At 28.3% G+C, this 18,015-nt stretch overlaps 1 protein-coding gene across 6 annotated transcripts in view; it reads left to right on the top strand.

Annotated features, from left to right (window-relative positions):
- LOC100199022 (beta-lactamase-like protein 4) overlaps positions 1-18,015 on the top strand; it is a 102,790-nt gene that overhangs the window by 64,406 nt on the left and 20,369 nt on the right. For all 6 annotated transcript variants that reach the window (XM_065809968.1, XM_065809965.1, XM_065809970.1 and 3 more), the window contains exons 5-7: positions 973-1,094; positions 1,552-1,704; positions 16,797-16,931. In XM_065809968.1, the coding sequence (XP_065666040.1) occupies positions 973-1,094; positions 1,552-1,704; positions 16,797-16,931 (410 nt within the window). The remainder of the gene's footprint in view (positions 1-972; positions 1,095-1,551; positions 1,705-16,796; positions 16,932-18,015) is intronic.

The following is an 18,015-nucleotide window of genomic DNA, read 5'->3' as shown; positions in this document are numbered from 1 at the left end:
GTTAAGGTTATTCCTCTTGACATTTCTAAAACCTATGATAATGTTTCACATGCTGGTCTTTTTCATAAGCTTTCTTCTTACGGTGTATTAGGTAACATCTGTAAGATTATTGAATCCTTCCACCCGTAGTATAAAACTTGTCTTCAATCCATTGCAAAATTAGCATCTGCTAAGGTTACATCCCTTTTTCGTGCTCGCTACATTCTTACTCATGATTCTATTCTTTATCTATATAAATCTCAAATCTGTCCTTGAATGTAATGCTGTTGCGTTATCTGGGCCAGATCTTCCAATGATACCTTTTCTTTTTTAGACAACATGAAAAATTTATTGTTAACATTGTTGGACCGGCTCTTGCAGACAACCTCCGACCATTATCACATTATCACATGTAGTGAAGATGGTGGGAGAAAAAAAAAATAGATTAAAGTCAGAAAAAAAAATTAGCAAATATATATATATATATCTATATACGCTATAATAGATAGTTAATTATATTTAATTAACATAGTTAATTATATATTTAAGTGGCCGTGGCGCAGTGGTTAGTGCGCTTGCTTTATAAGCAATAGATCCAGGTTCGAAACGAGCCTTGGACATATTTTCGCGTCATGGTAAGGAAGGAGGCGTGAACTTTCTAGTTAAATGCACATCCGCGGTGCTCTGTGACAAGACCGTTAGGTCTTCTTGGGACATCTAAATAACAGTATAAAAAAATTATATTGTTTATTACAATATTTATTGTTTATTAGATATTTTTCATTATTTTGTTGTTGTTTTCTTCAGCTTGCTGTTTTTATGATTTTTACTTGCTTGCTCTCAAAACTTTTTGAAACTTGAAAAAATTCTGTTTATAAATTTTTTCACTATTCTTGATGGCACCATTATACTAAAACAAACAGTTTTGCATGTGTTATGAGCACCTTAAAGGCCACTTTTTATGTTTATATATAAATAATATTTTTTTTTTAGGTTTTAATGCTTCATAAATTAGTGGAACTTGACATTATAAAGAGTATTGATGATCCAGTGCAGAATTATATGCCAGTGTTTTTCATTAAAAACAAATTTAACAATAAAAACATTACTTTTAGGTAAAGATTTAATATTCTTTTTAATGTATTCTCATCTCTCTAAATTAACTCTTCCCATAGGTCAAAGGTGCCAATGCAATGAGGATACTCAATTTATTTATTTTTAATAACTGTTGTTACTACCCACTTTCATTCCTTTAACTACAAAACAGAGCCTTATAAAAAACAAAACAATGCAGAAACAAGTTAAGTGCAGTGCTACCAAAGTGTGACAAGGTCTAAATCTGAACCTACTTGCTTAGAAAGTATAGGCTCTACCTCTACACTGCTACCGCATAAGTACACAACTATTGTCATTATTTTTCTTTTTAAATGTGCTTGCATACAGTTTTATTTTTTATATTTATTTTCAAACTGTGTTTGATTTGTCATCATAGTAATGTAATATAAAGTAATTGTGTTTTGAAAGTCCCTTTTTTTTAATTTTCAATTTTATTTTTTTCATTTTTTCATCTAGGCATTTAGCATGTATGATGGCTGGTATTCAGAGAGAAGCTCCTTGTTATCCATACACAAATATTAGCACTTGTCCCTTTAATAATACTGTTATGCTTAAGAAAATACAAAAACTTTCACTTAAACTTCCACCAAAGCAAACTCCATCATACAGGTATGTTTTTATTGCATTCTCAAATTTTTTAACTATTGTGAAGTTTAAAAAAAAATTCTGGATATAAGTTAGATGTTTGTTTAATAATTTTTGAAATTAAATTTTCACCTTTCCACCAATAAGTTTGAACCAAAGATATTTTTTTAGGATAGTTTTATGGTCCTGCAGAATTGGTTTGGGGCCAAAATTTATGGTACTTAATAAACATGCATAACTTTAAAGACCAAAATAAAAAAGCTAGCTGTTTTCTAAAAAACATATTTTGACATAATTATATTTTGACATAATTATATTTTGACATAATTATATTTTGACATAATTATATTTTGACATAATTATATTTTGACATAATTATATTTTGACATAATTATATTTTGACATAATTATATTTTGACATAATTATATTTTGACATAATTATATTTTGACATAACTATAAAGGGCAAATAAAGAGTGTATAAAAACTATAGCAGTTAATGAAAAAATTATTTTTTTGTAAAATGTAAATTTGTTTTTTATTCAGCTACATCTGACCATTATGTTTAGCATCACAGGGGCGTGTACAGGAAATTTTTTGGGTAAGTCCAAAAAAATTATCTTACCCCCTCCACCTCCCAACTTTTTAAAGTTTTGACCGGATTGAGTGTATTTTATAAAAAAGTTTTCATAACTTTTTAAATGACTTATAACATCGCTAAAATGGTCTCTAAACCTGAAAATATGAGTTTTGGTTACTAAAAAAATTAATTTTTGAAAATACTCAGCTGACGTAATGTATAATATATACAAGCTATAATTTTTTAAATAAAAATGTTTCTGTAGACAAAATTCAAGACCATGATATTAAATAATAAAATTCTAATAGTAAATCTATTGTAAACGCAAGAGTTTATTAGTTTTATTTATAACAAAAATCAAACGTATCAGGTAGAAAAGATGGAAGTTCATAATGACTGACGAAGACCACGTCCTCACACTACCTTGCAAAATTATTTTTTTAAATATATTACTGTGTAAATTTTTTATATAATTTTAAAAATATGAAATAATAATTTTAATTATAAATAAACTTTATAAATACTTACCAAGTCAAACAAACTTGTTGTATTAACTGTACCATGTTAAATAAAGTTTTTATAAAAGATGTGTGACTATGAAAATAGCTGTTTAACAAAGGTAGCTAAGACATTTTTTGAAATTATGCTTTCATTATATTTGAATTTTATTTAAAACACAACTCATAAGTATTTATAAACAAACTTGTTAAAAACTTGTTTACTATGCTATAGACAATATATAGACTAATTCATTTTATGATTCTTTATAAAAGCAGGTGTAATCAAAACGGATATATCCGATCACTTTCCAATATACTTTTCTTTGTTTAAAGATACAAAAATAAATAACTCTAAAATCAAAGTCTGTAAACAAAAAACTAATGAACTTACTATTCAACAGTTTAAAGACACACGGCCGTTAGGTGGGATAAGATTTACCAAAAATGCAACCTTGGGCACACCAGTTCTGCTTAAAATGAGTTTTAGAAATGTTCTTAGGGCACTATAATAATCACTTCCCAATTTTAGAACAACAATTAAAAGTAAAATACTAACAGTTTCCATGGATTACTAGTGGTATAAAAAAATCTTCAAAAAAAAGCAAAAACTTTACATTTTCATATTTAAAAAATAGAAATAAAAAAAACCTACATACTTACAGCAATACAAAAATTTATTTGAAACAAAAAAAAAAAAGTTTTAAAGAAAACTTACAACTAGATGCAAATAAAAAATGCAACTGGTGACTAACTGGTAATCAACTGGTGATTTTAAAAAAACATGGAACATTATAAAAGAAACAATTGGGAACAAAAAAACTAAATCAAATAATTTGCCTGCTCGAATCATCATAATAAAATAATAATAAAATCTTAAATTAAAAAAATTTGGCTTATAAAAACGATATCCCGCTGAACACGCAATTCTAGATCTAACCAATAACATAAGTGATTCTTTTGATTAAAAAAATGTTTTCTAGGCATCTTTATAAACCTGTCAAAATCTTTTGACACTGTAAATCAAAATATCTTACTTAAAAAGATGGAAGGCTCTGGGATAAAAAACATCACACTTAACTGGTTCAAAAACAACCAAAGCAACAGGAAGCGATATATTATTTCAGACAATTACAAAAACTCAAAACTTCTAACAATAGAGTGCGGTGTCCCGCAAGGTTCCATTCTTGGACCCCTTCTGTTTCTTCTATATATTAACGACCTTACAAAAACCTCAAAAAAATTTGATGTTATAATGTTTGCCGATGACACAAATTTACTTTATTTCTCAAACTCAATCAAAGACCTTTACGAATGAATGAACAAAGAGCTTGAAATATTAAGTATCTGGTTAAAATCAAATAATTTATAACTAAATACAGAAATAACAAAATACATATTTTTCATTTCAAAAAACAAAAAAATAACATACCAACAATACTTCTTTCACTAAAAAAAGATAAGGTAAACATTAAAAGAACAGAAACAACCGAATTTCTTGGGATACTTATTGGCGAAAATATGACTTGGAGATATTTGTACAATAAAAACCAAAATTTCAAAAAATATTTGGATACTCTACAAAGTTAAACCTATGTTGTCCCAAGATTATCTTAAATCTCTTTATTTTTGTTACATTCAAAGTTATCTTACATACGCTAATATTTCATTGGCAACTACATACAAATCCGAAGTGAATACTCTTTATTTAATTCAAAATTAGTTTATAATAAAGATAAACTCACCCATGCTGAACCTTTACTAAAAAACTTGAATCCATTAAATGTTTACCAAATCAACATCTATCAAAATATTCTATTCATGTTTAAATACAATCTTGGACAAGTCCCATCGCATTTTTTAGATAACTTTCAAATTAACTCAGGTTAACTCATAGATATATAACAAAAGCAACAGCGAACTTCACATTGCCTAAAATAATAACAAAATTCTCACGACTTCCAATCGTGGTCTGTACCTATATAACAAAATAATATCCAAAAATATAGAACTTAAAGCATTAAATAATTCTACCACCTTGAAAAAAAATTAAATTGCCTCATATTTAATATCAACAATTTTATTGACATGTATTAAACTTGATAAAAAGATTTATACTAAAATACTTATGTGCATTACTGGCTGTATATTGTTTAACCACTTTTAACTATATATAAAAATTATTTAGATTTATTTAACCATTTAACACTTCATTTTACATAGTATCAAATATGATACAAACTCAATTTCAATTTCAATATAGTATCAAATATAATACAAACTCAAGAGGTACTTGATGATAAGACTTCATATTCTTCCCGAAGTCTCCTCTTCAACAACATGTTTATATTTATTATAGTTATTTTTATTAATTTAACGTTATACTTTGTTATAATTGCTAAGTTACTCTGTGTGAAAACTCTGTGTGAAAAGCTAAACTAAACCATTTTGACTTTATCTACCATTTTGCATTGCAATTTCTTACCATTTATTTATAACCATTTAGGTGCTTCAGTAAAAAAAAGGTTTGTTGTTTATAATGCTTCAGTATTATTAGATTGAAGTTTATTTTTGAAATTTAGCCACTTAAGTGATATTCAACTAAATTTCTCACTGGTCAAACTTACGTAATAAAGTCTTTGCACAGTGGGCCAGAGATCGGCATAAATGCTAAAAATGAGTATTTGTGAAAACTTTTTTTTTTTTGCAAAATTTTAAAAGTAAATACCCACAATAAAATATCTGTTGTTTAAATATTTTTATTTTGTTTTAGGAGTCTTGGGAAAGCTTTTAAGCTCATCGATATAAAAAACCTTAACAGTTTTTTAAAACTTTTTTTTTAACTTTAACTATGGCAGTTAATGTATTACAAAATCTAATAAAAAGTTACCATAAAAGGCTCAAGATTTTTTTTCACCCACATTTCCTACTATAGGAATAACTTTTTTACAGTGTCTAAATATTGTAAAAGGTTTCTTATAAAAAAAAATTTTGCGCAAAGTTTAGCAGGTTTTAAACATACGACTCACTTACCATTTCATTTATCTCGAAAAATGTTCAACAACCCAAAAATTGTTTCATGCTTTGAAAAATAACTTAATCAAATCAGTTACCGACGTTTACAGGGATCTCTGACATAGACTGCAAACTGTTTTCTAAACAATTTAACAAAAAATGGAATAAAGTAAACAGACAAAAGGATATATTTGAGTAACATTACCTGATTAGAAAAAGAGCTACAAACAAGCAAAGGATGTTTTAAATAAACTAGACAAGGACCAAAACTCAAGCTTGGCTTTTCCTATTTCTTCTCACAATTTAGGTGTGACATTTTATAAAAATTGTAGTAATGGACTAATGATGTTTTGTACTATTTAATTGTGTTTTAGTAAGCGTTTATATTAAATACAATCATCTGATATTTCAACTTACACTAATTTTCTACGGACCGCCAGATACAAATTCCATACCATTCATTCAAGCTTCTGAAAAAAAAAAAAAAAGAAGAGAGCAGTAAAAAAAAGATTGCTGTCAAAAAAGTGGAACTATTTTACTCAATTATTTTGAAACTAAAATAGGAAAAAAGATTCAGCGATGCTAAGGTACATTAACATCTATACTATAATCAATTTTTAATTTATCTTATTAAAAAAAAATCTCCATAATACTATGGGTGATTTTTCTTAGTGGATTGTTTTCATCTTGCTCCTCAAATTTACATTTTTACACCTAAAGTTGTGCAGAAAATATTAAAATCAGTGAAAAATGGTGCAGGTCATTCAGCAACAATGTATACTGGAATGAAAGCATTAGCTTTGATTTTGGACGGCGACTTAGTAAAGCCGATTACCAAACAAATCGCATTGGAAGAGTTTTTAAAGGAAGCAAGTTGTATCCAACTTATAATAAAGAAAGGGAAAAAAAGATTTATGCATACCTCGTTGTGGAATACAAACTACTGATTATTCAGCCTTAGTTGATTTACAGAGCATTATTGACCATACTACAAACAGGTTGTTAAAAATACTCAATGAATATACAAATTCTCCTGAGAAATCCATTCTTGTCTTTATACACAAAGTAGGGCTTGATAATTCTACCAGCCAATCATTTTTTAAACAAACTACAGAAGACATGATAGATATCATTTATGTAGAATAATCTTTATTTCTATCTTGCATTATTGAAGAATCTGGCAAATCAACTGATGAAAAATCATTCTTTACACTTTACTACCATCCAGTACAATCTCCATATGTAAAAAAATGTGCTGAGGTTATAACACAAGTATATATTATCTTCAAGAACTGTAATTTGAAACCAACGATCTTTAACTCCTTTATTATAAAACATAAGTTAGAATGCACAAAGGTTGATGGGAAAGTGGCTACCATAGTTTTGCCTCTAAGTAATTCTTTTCAAGTAGGAAGTATTTGTGGACTAACCCCTTCAAGTATAAACATCTAAACGTTGCTTTTTCAAAAATGTCTAATACAGTTTCCTCTGAGCTTGGATTGAGCACATTACATGTATTGATTAAGTGCTTTGAATGCTGCCTTCATATAAATTATAGAATTGAACTAGGAATGTGGCAAGTTAAGAAGAAGATCCTAAAGAAATTGTTATAAAAAAAGATGTGTTAAAAAGCAACGGATCAGGTACAACCAATGATGGAAACACGGCACGGAAAGTATTCAAAAACTGTTAGGTGTCGACTGAAATAATTGACTGAAATACTTGAGATAAAAATCTCATAAAATATTTTTACGTAATTCTTAGTGTTTTGTCGCACTCAAATTAAGCATCATATTGAGGCTGATGAACTTGAAAAATATATAAAAGAAACAGCCGAGCTCTACGATTCTCTGTACCCATTGTTAGCAATGCCTCAATTTGTACAGAAAGTTCTAATTCATAGTTTTCAAGTTGTAAGAGATAATCCAGTACCTGTAGATCTTTTTTCTGAGGAATGACGAAATAAAGACGAATTACTATAGGAGAAAATGTTCAGGAGTCAAGTTATTAATGAAGAAGTTATGCGAAGATTATTGTGCAGTTCAGTTCCACTTATTAGCTCTCTAAGAATGAAATTGAAATGTATTAAAGAACTTAAACTTTATAAAGATTGTATTAAACTTTTATTGTAAGTTTTTTAATTTTAGATTTTGTATATTTTTACTCTGATTTATTGATAAAATATCTAATAAATAAATGTTTCTTTGTTTATAAAAAGGGGTCTAACAGGTAATAAACATTTTAATTAACTGATGCTTTAAACTTGGGAAAATAATTTTAAAAACAGCCAAAGGTTATGTCTAAAACCCCTAACGCCCTATACAGCTTTTTCTGTTAGGGTGTTTAAGGTGCCTGCATCTGCAAAAAAAAAAAAAAATTTAAAAAACAGATCTCCATGACCACTAGGGTAACTGATAAAAATTTCAATTTGAAAAGGAGTTATGATTTATTGTCCATTTAATGTTTTTTTTTGTTGTTTTTTTTGTTCTTAATTATAACATTTATAACAATTTAAATAAACAAAACTTTGTTACAATAATAAAAGTTAACAAGTCAAGATATTGTTAAGAAATAAATATTAAAAATAAATATAAAGAACGCGGATTACTCAAAGAAGACCATCAGGTCTTGTCACAGAGAAACCGCTAATTGCTTGTGGATAAAAAAACAAACAAAAAAATAAACAAAAAATAAATAAAAAAGAATATACATAAAATATATACATATACATATACTAATATAGATAAGGGATTTTCAAAAAATTTTAAGATTTAAAAGTAGATTAGTATATTATCAGTCGAAAAAATGAGTTTTTTAAGATTTTGTTTAAAAGAATCAAAATTACATTTTTGAGAAAAATCTTCAGAAGTATTTAGAACTATACTATTCCATAAAAATGGTCCGCAAAATGAAATAAAAAATTTTCCAAAATTAGTTTGAGAAAATGGTTGTCGAATTAAATTATCGTTCCTTAAAATACATTTATTTCTATATCTTTGTAAATACAAGTTACGAAAAGAAACGGGTGATAGGTAGGTCTTGCATTTATACAAAAAACAAAGAATATTAAAAACATTTAACTCATATATATTGAGTGCTTTCATAACATATAAAAGAGGCTTGGCGTGAGCAAAACAGTCTTTAAAATTTATAAGGCGTGCTACATGTTTCTGTTGCCGATAGAGAGGTTTAAGTTTACCTTTATAAGTGCTACCCCAAGCAATGTTTGCATAAATAATATGGCAATGAATTAGCAAATAATATAACTGAATTAAGTTATGTTTATCTAGAAAGTTTCTTATTTTGTATAAAATGCCTATACTCTTTGAAATTTTATTGCACAAGTTAGCAATGTGGCTTTTCCAATTAGGATTTTCATCGATATATACACCTAAAAATCTTGTCACTAGAACTCTTTTAATAATTATGTTAACGATAAAAAGAAAGGGTAAGTTGCTAGGCAGCTGGTGCTTTTTACCATAACGATGAAAAAGAATCCATTTAGTTTTATCAATATTTAATGATAGTTTGTTTAATCTAAACCGTTCGGAAATTTCGGCTAGTTCAATGCTCATGTTGCTAAAAAAAGTAAAGATGTTTTTATGAGAAAGAAATAAGTTAGAATCATTAGCAAACATAATTGTCATTAGGCTAGAAGCTTTTGGTAGATCATTAATATATATTAGAAATAGGAGGGGTCCTAATATGGATCCTTGGGGAACTCCACATTAAATATTCAACAAATTAGATGATACGTTATCATCTGCATAAACAAAATGTTTCCGATTATTTAGGTAACTTTTAAGCCAAATTAATATATTTCCAGTAATTCCGTACCACTCCAACTTTTTAAACAGAATTTCGTGATCAATAGTATCAAAAGCTTTTGCCAAGTCAATGAAAACATCTAAATTACATTGAGAATTTTCAAATGAGTCAGATATATTTCATGTAAGTTTTAAAATGGCATGTTCAGTGGAATTGTTTTTTTGGAATCCATATTGATTGCTGTATAATAGATTGTTTATAGTAAGATGATTATTAATTTTATTGTACAAAATTCTTTTTAAAACTTTAGAGAATACAGTAAGAAGTGAAATTGGACGATAGTTACTTATATTCTCAACGTCACCACCTTTTAATATTGGTATGACTTTTGCTAATTTTAGAGCTTGTGGAAAAATTCCCTGTTTAATTAATATCGAAAAAATCTTAAAGATTATATCTTTTCAAACATCAAATGAACTTATAATAATGTTGCCGTTAATACCATCAGGGCCTACTGCTTTGTTAGATTTCAACATTTTAAATGCAATTTCAAACTCTTCAAAAGATAATTCAAAAGAGTTCAAGTAAGAGTTTAGAGGGAAACATAGATCAATCATTAAGCTGTTTGCTATAGGAATGTTTTTTTGCAAGGTTTGGTCCTACAGACACAAAATATTTATTAAACTCTTCCGTAATTTGTCTTTTATCATATAAAAATTCATTATTTTGTTTAACTATGTTTGGCAAACGGTGAGATGCACTTTTTTTGCTGCCAGTAATATCTCTTAATATAAACCAAGTGCGCCTAAAATTTAATTTATATTTATCTAGTAAATTTAAATAATTTTTTTTTTTTTTTTTTTTTTGAGGCTTTCAAAAAGTTTAGCGTAATTTTTATATATAATTTTATTTTCATTTGTTTTACATTTTAAGTAGTTAATGTATAATTTTTGTTTAATTTTTGAAGACTTACGAAAACCCTTTGTAATCCAAGGCGATTTAATACTTTTAGCTTTGAGATTTAAATTAACTTCAGGGAAATTAGTGTCGTAAATATCATAGAAAGTTTTAAAAAAGGAGTTATAAACTAAGTTTGTATTATCAGAGGCGTTAATAAAGTTCCAATCAATTAAAGTTAATTGTTCTTTAAAAGATTCAAGGTTTTTATTTGTAAAAATTCGCTTTTTGAAAACTCGTTTTTCATTAGGAAGTAATTTATTATCTATATTTATAGAAAAGAAAACAGGAAAATGATCAGATATGTCATTTTTAGTTATGCCTTTTTTTAAGGATACGTTGAAAACATCATTGTTTAAATATTATCAATTAAAGAAACACTTGATTGAGTAATTCTTGTCGGTTTGCTAATCAAAGGAATCGCACCATTTTCGAGAATACCATTATAAAACTTTTTAATGTTATTATTGACGTGGTATTGAAAACAATCTAAATTCCGATCACCCAATAAGTAGATAAATTTATTTTCGCGGTTACTTTTTTTAATAACGTCATTACATAAAAACGAATTAAAATTTTTAATTTCACTTAAAGGTGGGCAATAACAGCAACTTAGAATTTTATTTTTTAATTTATTGGTTAAAATTTCAATTGTTAAAACCTCTTTATCAGCATCAGTGATTTTCATGTCATGCCGGGTAAAATATTGTAAGTTATTTTTAACAATGTTGATCTTGGCCTACTTTGCTTTGGTTTGGCAATAATAAATAAACCTAATAAAGCCTCTTTTTTTCAACATCTTCACTTCCAACAAGATTGCAATCCAGTGGGCACAGAACATTTGCTACTTGTGACATCCTATGGACTTGTGACATCCTATGGATGTCACAAGTCCATAGGATGTCTTGAGGAAATCCTATGGACTTGTGACGTCCATAGGATGTTGTATAAATGTCCCGCGGACGTCTGTGCCCGCTGGGAAGCAACCACTGTTAGAGTTGGAAGTTACTGGAAGAGCCTTCGGTCAAATAAAAGACAGTTAAAGACATGGTGTTCTCTTTCCAACTAGCATAACAAAACGCAGAATTTCTGCAATTATTTTTTGAAGAAACTAAAAATTAGAACGAAGAAACTAAAAGACAGGAGCTTTATAACACTTTAAATTTGTATAATCAAGCATTGTGTTAAACCCAGTACTCATATGATCTAGCAAAGGAACAGTGATAACCAATTTAAAATATTTTAAAAAGCAGTTTTTAGGCAACTCAAAGCATATTTGAAGGTATTGAGTAAAAGAGTTCTATGAAAAACACGTTTTGTGATACGCAGCGCAAAAATAAAATCAAAATTTGTAATAAGTTCAGTAGAAGCAGAAGCTTTTTATATTATTTTTTAAATGGTGCAGTGTTTTGCTGATAACATTATCACCACAAAATACAAAAATAGTGCATGTCTATTAAAATTAATTCTTAATAAAAAGTTGACAAAAAAACTTTTCTCATAAACAGATACAGTCTGATAAACTATTGTCATAAACAGATACAGTCTGAAACCACAATAAAAAGCGATTTTTTGTTTTCTGACTTTTATCACTATTTTATTAATAATTTTGGAAACCACACGTATCTGCACCTGATTTTTAATAAATCATTTTAATAGACACCTAAGTTACAATTATAAAAATGAAGCGTCGAGAAGTGTGGGTGCCAAAAAAATCGGTCAACTTTAAGATTTTTTATTTTCTAGCTCATTGTATAGTTCAATTAATTAATAGTACACAAAACCAAATAATTAAAAATATGAACTTGTTTCAAAATCTCAATAACATGATGCTTTCAAAAATGTATAACACTTTATACTTATTCATAAAAAATTAATAGAAAGTAACTTTTAAAGTGATGAAGCAAATAAGTTTCAATTGTACATTTACATCTTTTTTCATTAAATTAGCTGAAATTCCTACATTATAGTAAAGATTAACTATTAAAAAATTTAGAATATAATTTTAGTAGTGAAATCAAAATTTGAGCGAAAAACATTTAAAGTACGTTTTTGTAGTACTACTTTCCACAGTGCGCCGCCCAAATTAAAAAGAGAGTACTTTTCTTTTTTTTCTTTTTTTTTTTACCATTGTTGCGGCAAAGATTGTTTTTTTGAAAAAAATGTCTATATTCGGCAATATTTCCGACGGGGAAGTACCGCCGCTCCAATTTTTGCATTATAACTACCATTTTAGTTGGGGGAAAATAAACTTTCGTTCTGAAACACAAACAGTTGCATAATCACAAGAAGTATTTAAAATACCCAAGAGTTGTTGTGTCTTTAAGTAATTTTTGATACATATATACGTGTAAATATAAATAATATTATCTCTCTCTCTCTTTATATATTTATATATGTTTATATATATATACATATATATATATATATATATATATATATATATATATATATATATATATATATATATATATATATATATATATATATATATATATATATATATATAAATATATATATATATATATATATATATATATATATATATATATATATATATATATATATATATATATATATATATATATATATATATATATATATATCAGGTATATATATATATATATATATATATATATCAGGTAACCAAAAAAGTTCGTGCGGTTTTTCCGTATATAATAAAAACACACAAAACGACAAAAGTAAGTACATTTATTCATCAAAATAGTCACCATTAGCATCTAAAACCTTTTCCCAACGTAAAACAAGCTTATCTATTCCACTTCTAAAAAATTCTCGGTCCTTTGAGTCTATAAAAGCTTTCAACTCCATTTCAACCGCGTCCTGGTCTCGGAACTGCTGTCCTTTTAAATGATTTCCCAGGGAAAGGAAAAAATGGAAATCAGTAGGGGAGAGGTCTGGCGAGTATGGTGGATGAGGCAAACTCTCCCAACCAAGGCTTTGGAGCTTGTCCTGAGTCACGCGAGCGGTGTGCGGTCTCGCGTTGTCGTGGAGAAGCAGAACTCCTCTCCTGTGCACCAGTGCAGGCTGCTTTACAAGCAACAGGTCGTGAACTCGTTGCAGCTGTGCTGAGTAGACCAGTCCAGTAATGGTTTGGCCTGTTGGGAGCAGCTCGTAATGCACCACACACATGCACAGGAGAGGAGTTCTGCTTCTCCACGACAACGCGAGACCGCACACCGCTCGCGTGACTCAGGACAAGCTCCAAAGCCTTGGTTGGGAGAGTTTGCCTCATCCACCATACTCGCCAGACCTCTCCCCTACTGATTTCCATTTTTTCTTTTCCCTGGGAAATCATTTAAAAGGACAGCAGTTCCGAGACCAGGACGCGGTTGAAATGGAGTTGAAAGCTTTTATAGACTCAAAGGACCAAGAATTTTTTAGAAGTGGAATAAATAAGCTTGTTTTACGTTGGGAAAAGGTTTTAGATGCTAATGGTGACTATTTTGATGAATAAATGTACTTACTTTTGTCGTTTTGTGTGTTTTTATTATATACGGAAAAACCGCACGAACTTTTTTGGTTACCTAATATATACATCAGGGCTGACGACACGGGTTTCGAAGTGGGGGGCACAGTGGTCAATTCTTAAAAAAAGTCTTCTATATCTAGAATTTTAAAAAAAAAAAAAAAAAAAGAAAAGGTCCTTTAGAAAAAAATTGGGGGGGGGGGGTTCACGCTAGGAACAGCATTAAGTGATCTCAATGCAAGAATATCATCAATTTTTTAAGTTATTAATTAAAAAGCTTTTCAGCATATTTATCAGAACATGGTTCATTACTATGGTTTCTCGTAATAGTAGTAATCCTAAAAAGTGTTCTTTTACTTGCACTATGTTCTTTTCTTGGGTCTTCATCAGAAAACTGGAAGAACGCTCTTTTTAAAAATTAAAATTTCACTAATCTGACTACGGTCAGTCATTATCTGTGACTGATATCTGGTATGCAATCAAAAATGATAAAAAGTTAATTTTCTATTTCAACTAATAAAACTGTTTTCTACTTAAAAACATTTGGTAGCACTTGAGTCTGTTTATCTGATTTAAATCAGATAAACAGACTCAAGTGCTACCAAATTGATACTGATTTAAATCAGTTTTCTTTTATAATAATAATTAATAAAACACAAATGATAATAATAATAATAATAATAATAATAATAATAATAATAATAATAATAATAATAATAATAATAATAATACAGTCTTTTTTGTCTCATGTAAAGGAAATCTTTGCTTACTTTTTTCAAGCTATTTTTACTAAAATGATTTTTCTGTTTCTGCCTTGGTTTGTGGTTATATAAAAAGAGATGGTATGAAATAGTGCTTTTTGTTTCTTTTTGTTCAAGTTTTTATTTTATTTTTTTATTGTTATTTTTTCCTAATAAGAAAATACTTTTTTGAAAAAAAAAAAAATTATTTTAATAGAGTGCATCGCTTACAAAAAAAATTTGAGGTTCATCGTACGTCTATAGAAGTTTGTCCTCTACCTGTTTCTCTGGGCAGCAGCCTTGTTAAAGAAATTTAAAAGCCACTACAGTTGAAAAGGCTTTTGCATTTTATTTTGGTTACCAACCCTCTCTTAACTTTTGAACTCTAATACATTAACTTTGTCAAAAAAGGCAGCTGCATGAAAAAATAAGTAGAGTGCCAGAGACATGGTAAAGATTAAACTAAGAATGTCTTGTTTATGAAGCGAGTGCTTTACCACTACTGGTTGAGTTTCAGAGGCTAAGTTTAGGGTTAACTTGCAAATAAATAAAAAAGTAGTTAACTTTGTAATGTATTTTCTAGACAAGCTCAATCACTTATCTTCATTCCTTGAATTGTGTTTTGTCCCTAACCCTGTTTTTTGCTCAGTTATTTCAATTTCTCCTTTAGGTTTTTCAGATTATTGTATCATTTCACCAAAAGTTTCATTTTAAATTTTATTTTATATTAGATTCACTCTATCAATACTTGTCTTAATACTACCTTTAGGCTGTTTGAAATTTGTTTTGTGATTTTCTTTGCGACAATCTTTAATGTTTTATGTTTCTTTACTCAAAATTGTGCTTCCTTTTAAATCTTGTACATTCAGGTAGAAATAAAAGATTAGAAAAAGAAAGTAGAAAGTCAAACCTTACTCTACTCGATGGTTTCAAGTCAACCCATACTCCATATCTTTCTCCGAGTGTGCAGCTGCTATTCCTTTTGCTTCCAAATTTTTCTCTCCAAATTTTCAATTTTGGTGCTAGTTTTTAAATGCTCTGGAGATTGCTGGTACCCCTCTAACTATCATGCAATCAGTCTTTGTAATATTACATCCTATATGTAGCAAAATTTTTAATTATTTTATTACTAATAATGATATATTATTGGGAGTTCAACAATTTACTTTCTGGCAATCCATATCAGTTTTGATCCTTTCTATTTCTGACTTATTAACAATTGTAACATAAAGTTTCTACTAAGCATTGAAATGAGAGTTGGAAGTGGTTAGCCATAGGCTGTTGCTCTCAACATGTCAAAGTCTTTATAAGGTTGCTTTATATGGTGTATCTAGAAAGGGTTTAAATGTTGTTGAAAAATTTTTTTAATCACAGTTCTAAAGTTATCCTCGACAGATAACACTATTCATCATTTCTATTAGCTTCTGGGGTACCACAAGGGTCCATCTTTTGTCTTGTTAATTCTTGCTTATATTAGTGAGCTTTCTAATAATTTTACCTCTAAAGTGGTTTTACTTGTTGATGACACAAATGTATACTTACTGTAAATGTGTATACTGAGTCCTTTACTTTACATCTTCTTGGATTATCATTTACTACTGACCTTTCATGGACACCATATATACAATTCATTGCAAAGTTAACATCTGCAAACTTTGCAATTGAATGTATATATGGTGTATTAAAATTACCTTACTTTATTAGGCTCGCCAAGATCTAAAAATGGATTGAAATTATTGTTAGATGTGTTCTAGCTTCTCAGCCTTGAAGCCTTCTGTCCTTAAACATTGTTTTGAAGCAAATGCTTCAAAACAATGTTTTACATTTTCTTTAAATGTTGCACATTTTTATTAATGTTAAAAGTAGATTTGAAAGGCCCATGTCAGAATTAAATAGAATAAAAAAATTAGTTACAATCAATATCTGAAAATAAACTAACTTTTTTATTCAGGACTAGCAGAGAGTTTATTTTATTTTGTTTGCATTAATTTCAAACTTTTACAATTTTTTATTATGACAAAAAAAATGGCTCATGTCAACACATTTCATTTTTTTAATTTTTTGTTTAAGCAATCTTGCAGCATCGATTCTTGGACGAGTTTTGGAAGATATTATTGGAAGAAATATAACTTTGGAAGCATGGATGGATGAAAATATAATTAAACCACTTAATATGACAAATACTGGTTACAATATACATTCCAGGTAATTTACAATTATTTTTTTTTATAACTACAGAATTAAAATAATTGTAGCTGAATTATATTTTGTTGTTTAAAATCTATTTTTAAATGTTTCAATGCTTGAAACTGAAATATTAGGTAATACCTTATTTTGATACTAATAGGACTTATTGAGAGATGATAATTTTAGAAAAGACAATAGTTAGGAAACCTTATGATGTGTTACCATCAATAGCCACAGTAAAAGGATGAGACTTAATTGAATGACAAGTAACACAAAAATGAATTTCAATAGATGGAACAAGAGAAGCTAGCTCTTTAGAACAGTGCCCATTATAGCGTTTAAAGAATTATGATGATGTGATAATGGTTGGAGGTTAGCTGCAAGAGCAGGTCCAACTATGTTTACAATGCATTTTTGCACCTTGTCTAAAAGAATAAAGGGCATCATTGGAAGAATTGCCCCAAATATGACAACAGTATTCCGTACAAAGATAGATTTGGGATTTATAGAAATAAAGAATAAAATCCTGAGTAAGAAAATGGCAAGCATGATAAAGAGATGCAACCTTAGCAGATGCTTATTTTGAAATGGATTTGATATATGATTTTCAAAAAAGATCAGAAGGAAGAGTTAATCCTTAAAGACAAAGGGCAGATAAATCATTGAGTACATTACTATTTATAAATATAGGAAGATTTAGATTATTGCAATAACAATTAGCTGATTAAAATTGAGTTTTATTTGAGTTAAAGTCCACCAGTCACTGAGAGCCCCATACTGTAGCAGAAGGTTTAGGGCTTGAATTAAGTGATCACGAATTGCAATATCTGGAAATGCTTCCTGTATTTAAATTTTAAGCTTTTTAAAAACTTTAAAACTGTTTTGATCACTAAACTCAATAGCTGTTATTCAATAAAAAGTATTTATGTTGATCTTTAATTATGATATAAAATCATATTGTTACTATTATTTTTATTCTAATTAAAGATTATGATTTAAACTTTAATATTTTAATTCATTTTATAAATCTAAAATTAGGAAAATTAGGAAAAAAAATTAGGATGAAATTAGGAAAAAAAAGCGCAACAAAAAGTTAGTTTAT

Source organism: Hydra vulgaris, chromosome 11 (genome assembly GCF_038396675.1).
Source record: "Hydra vulgaris chromosome 11, alternate assembly HydraT2T_AEP".
In the NCBI taxonomy this organism is placed as follows: domain Eukaryota; kingdom Metazoa; phylum Cnidaria; class Hydrozoa; order Anthoathecata; family Hydridae; genus Hydra; species Hydra vulgaris.
The sequence above is the reverse complement of the archived record's forward strand: the minus strand, read 5'-3'. Positions and strand labels throughout refer to the sequence as shown.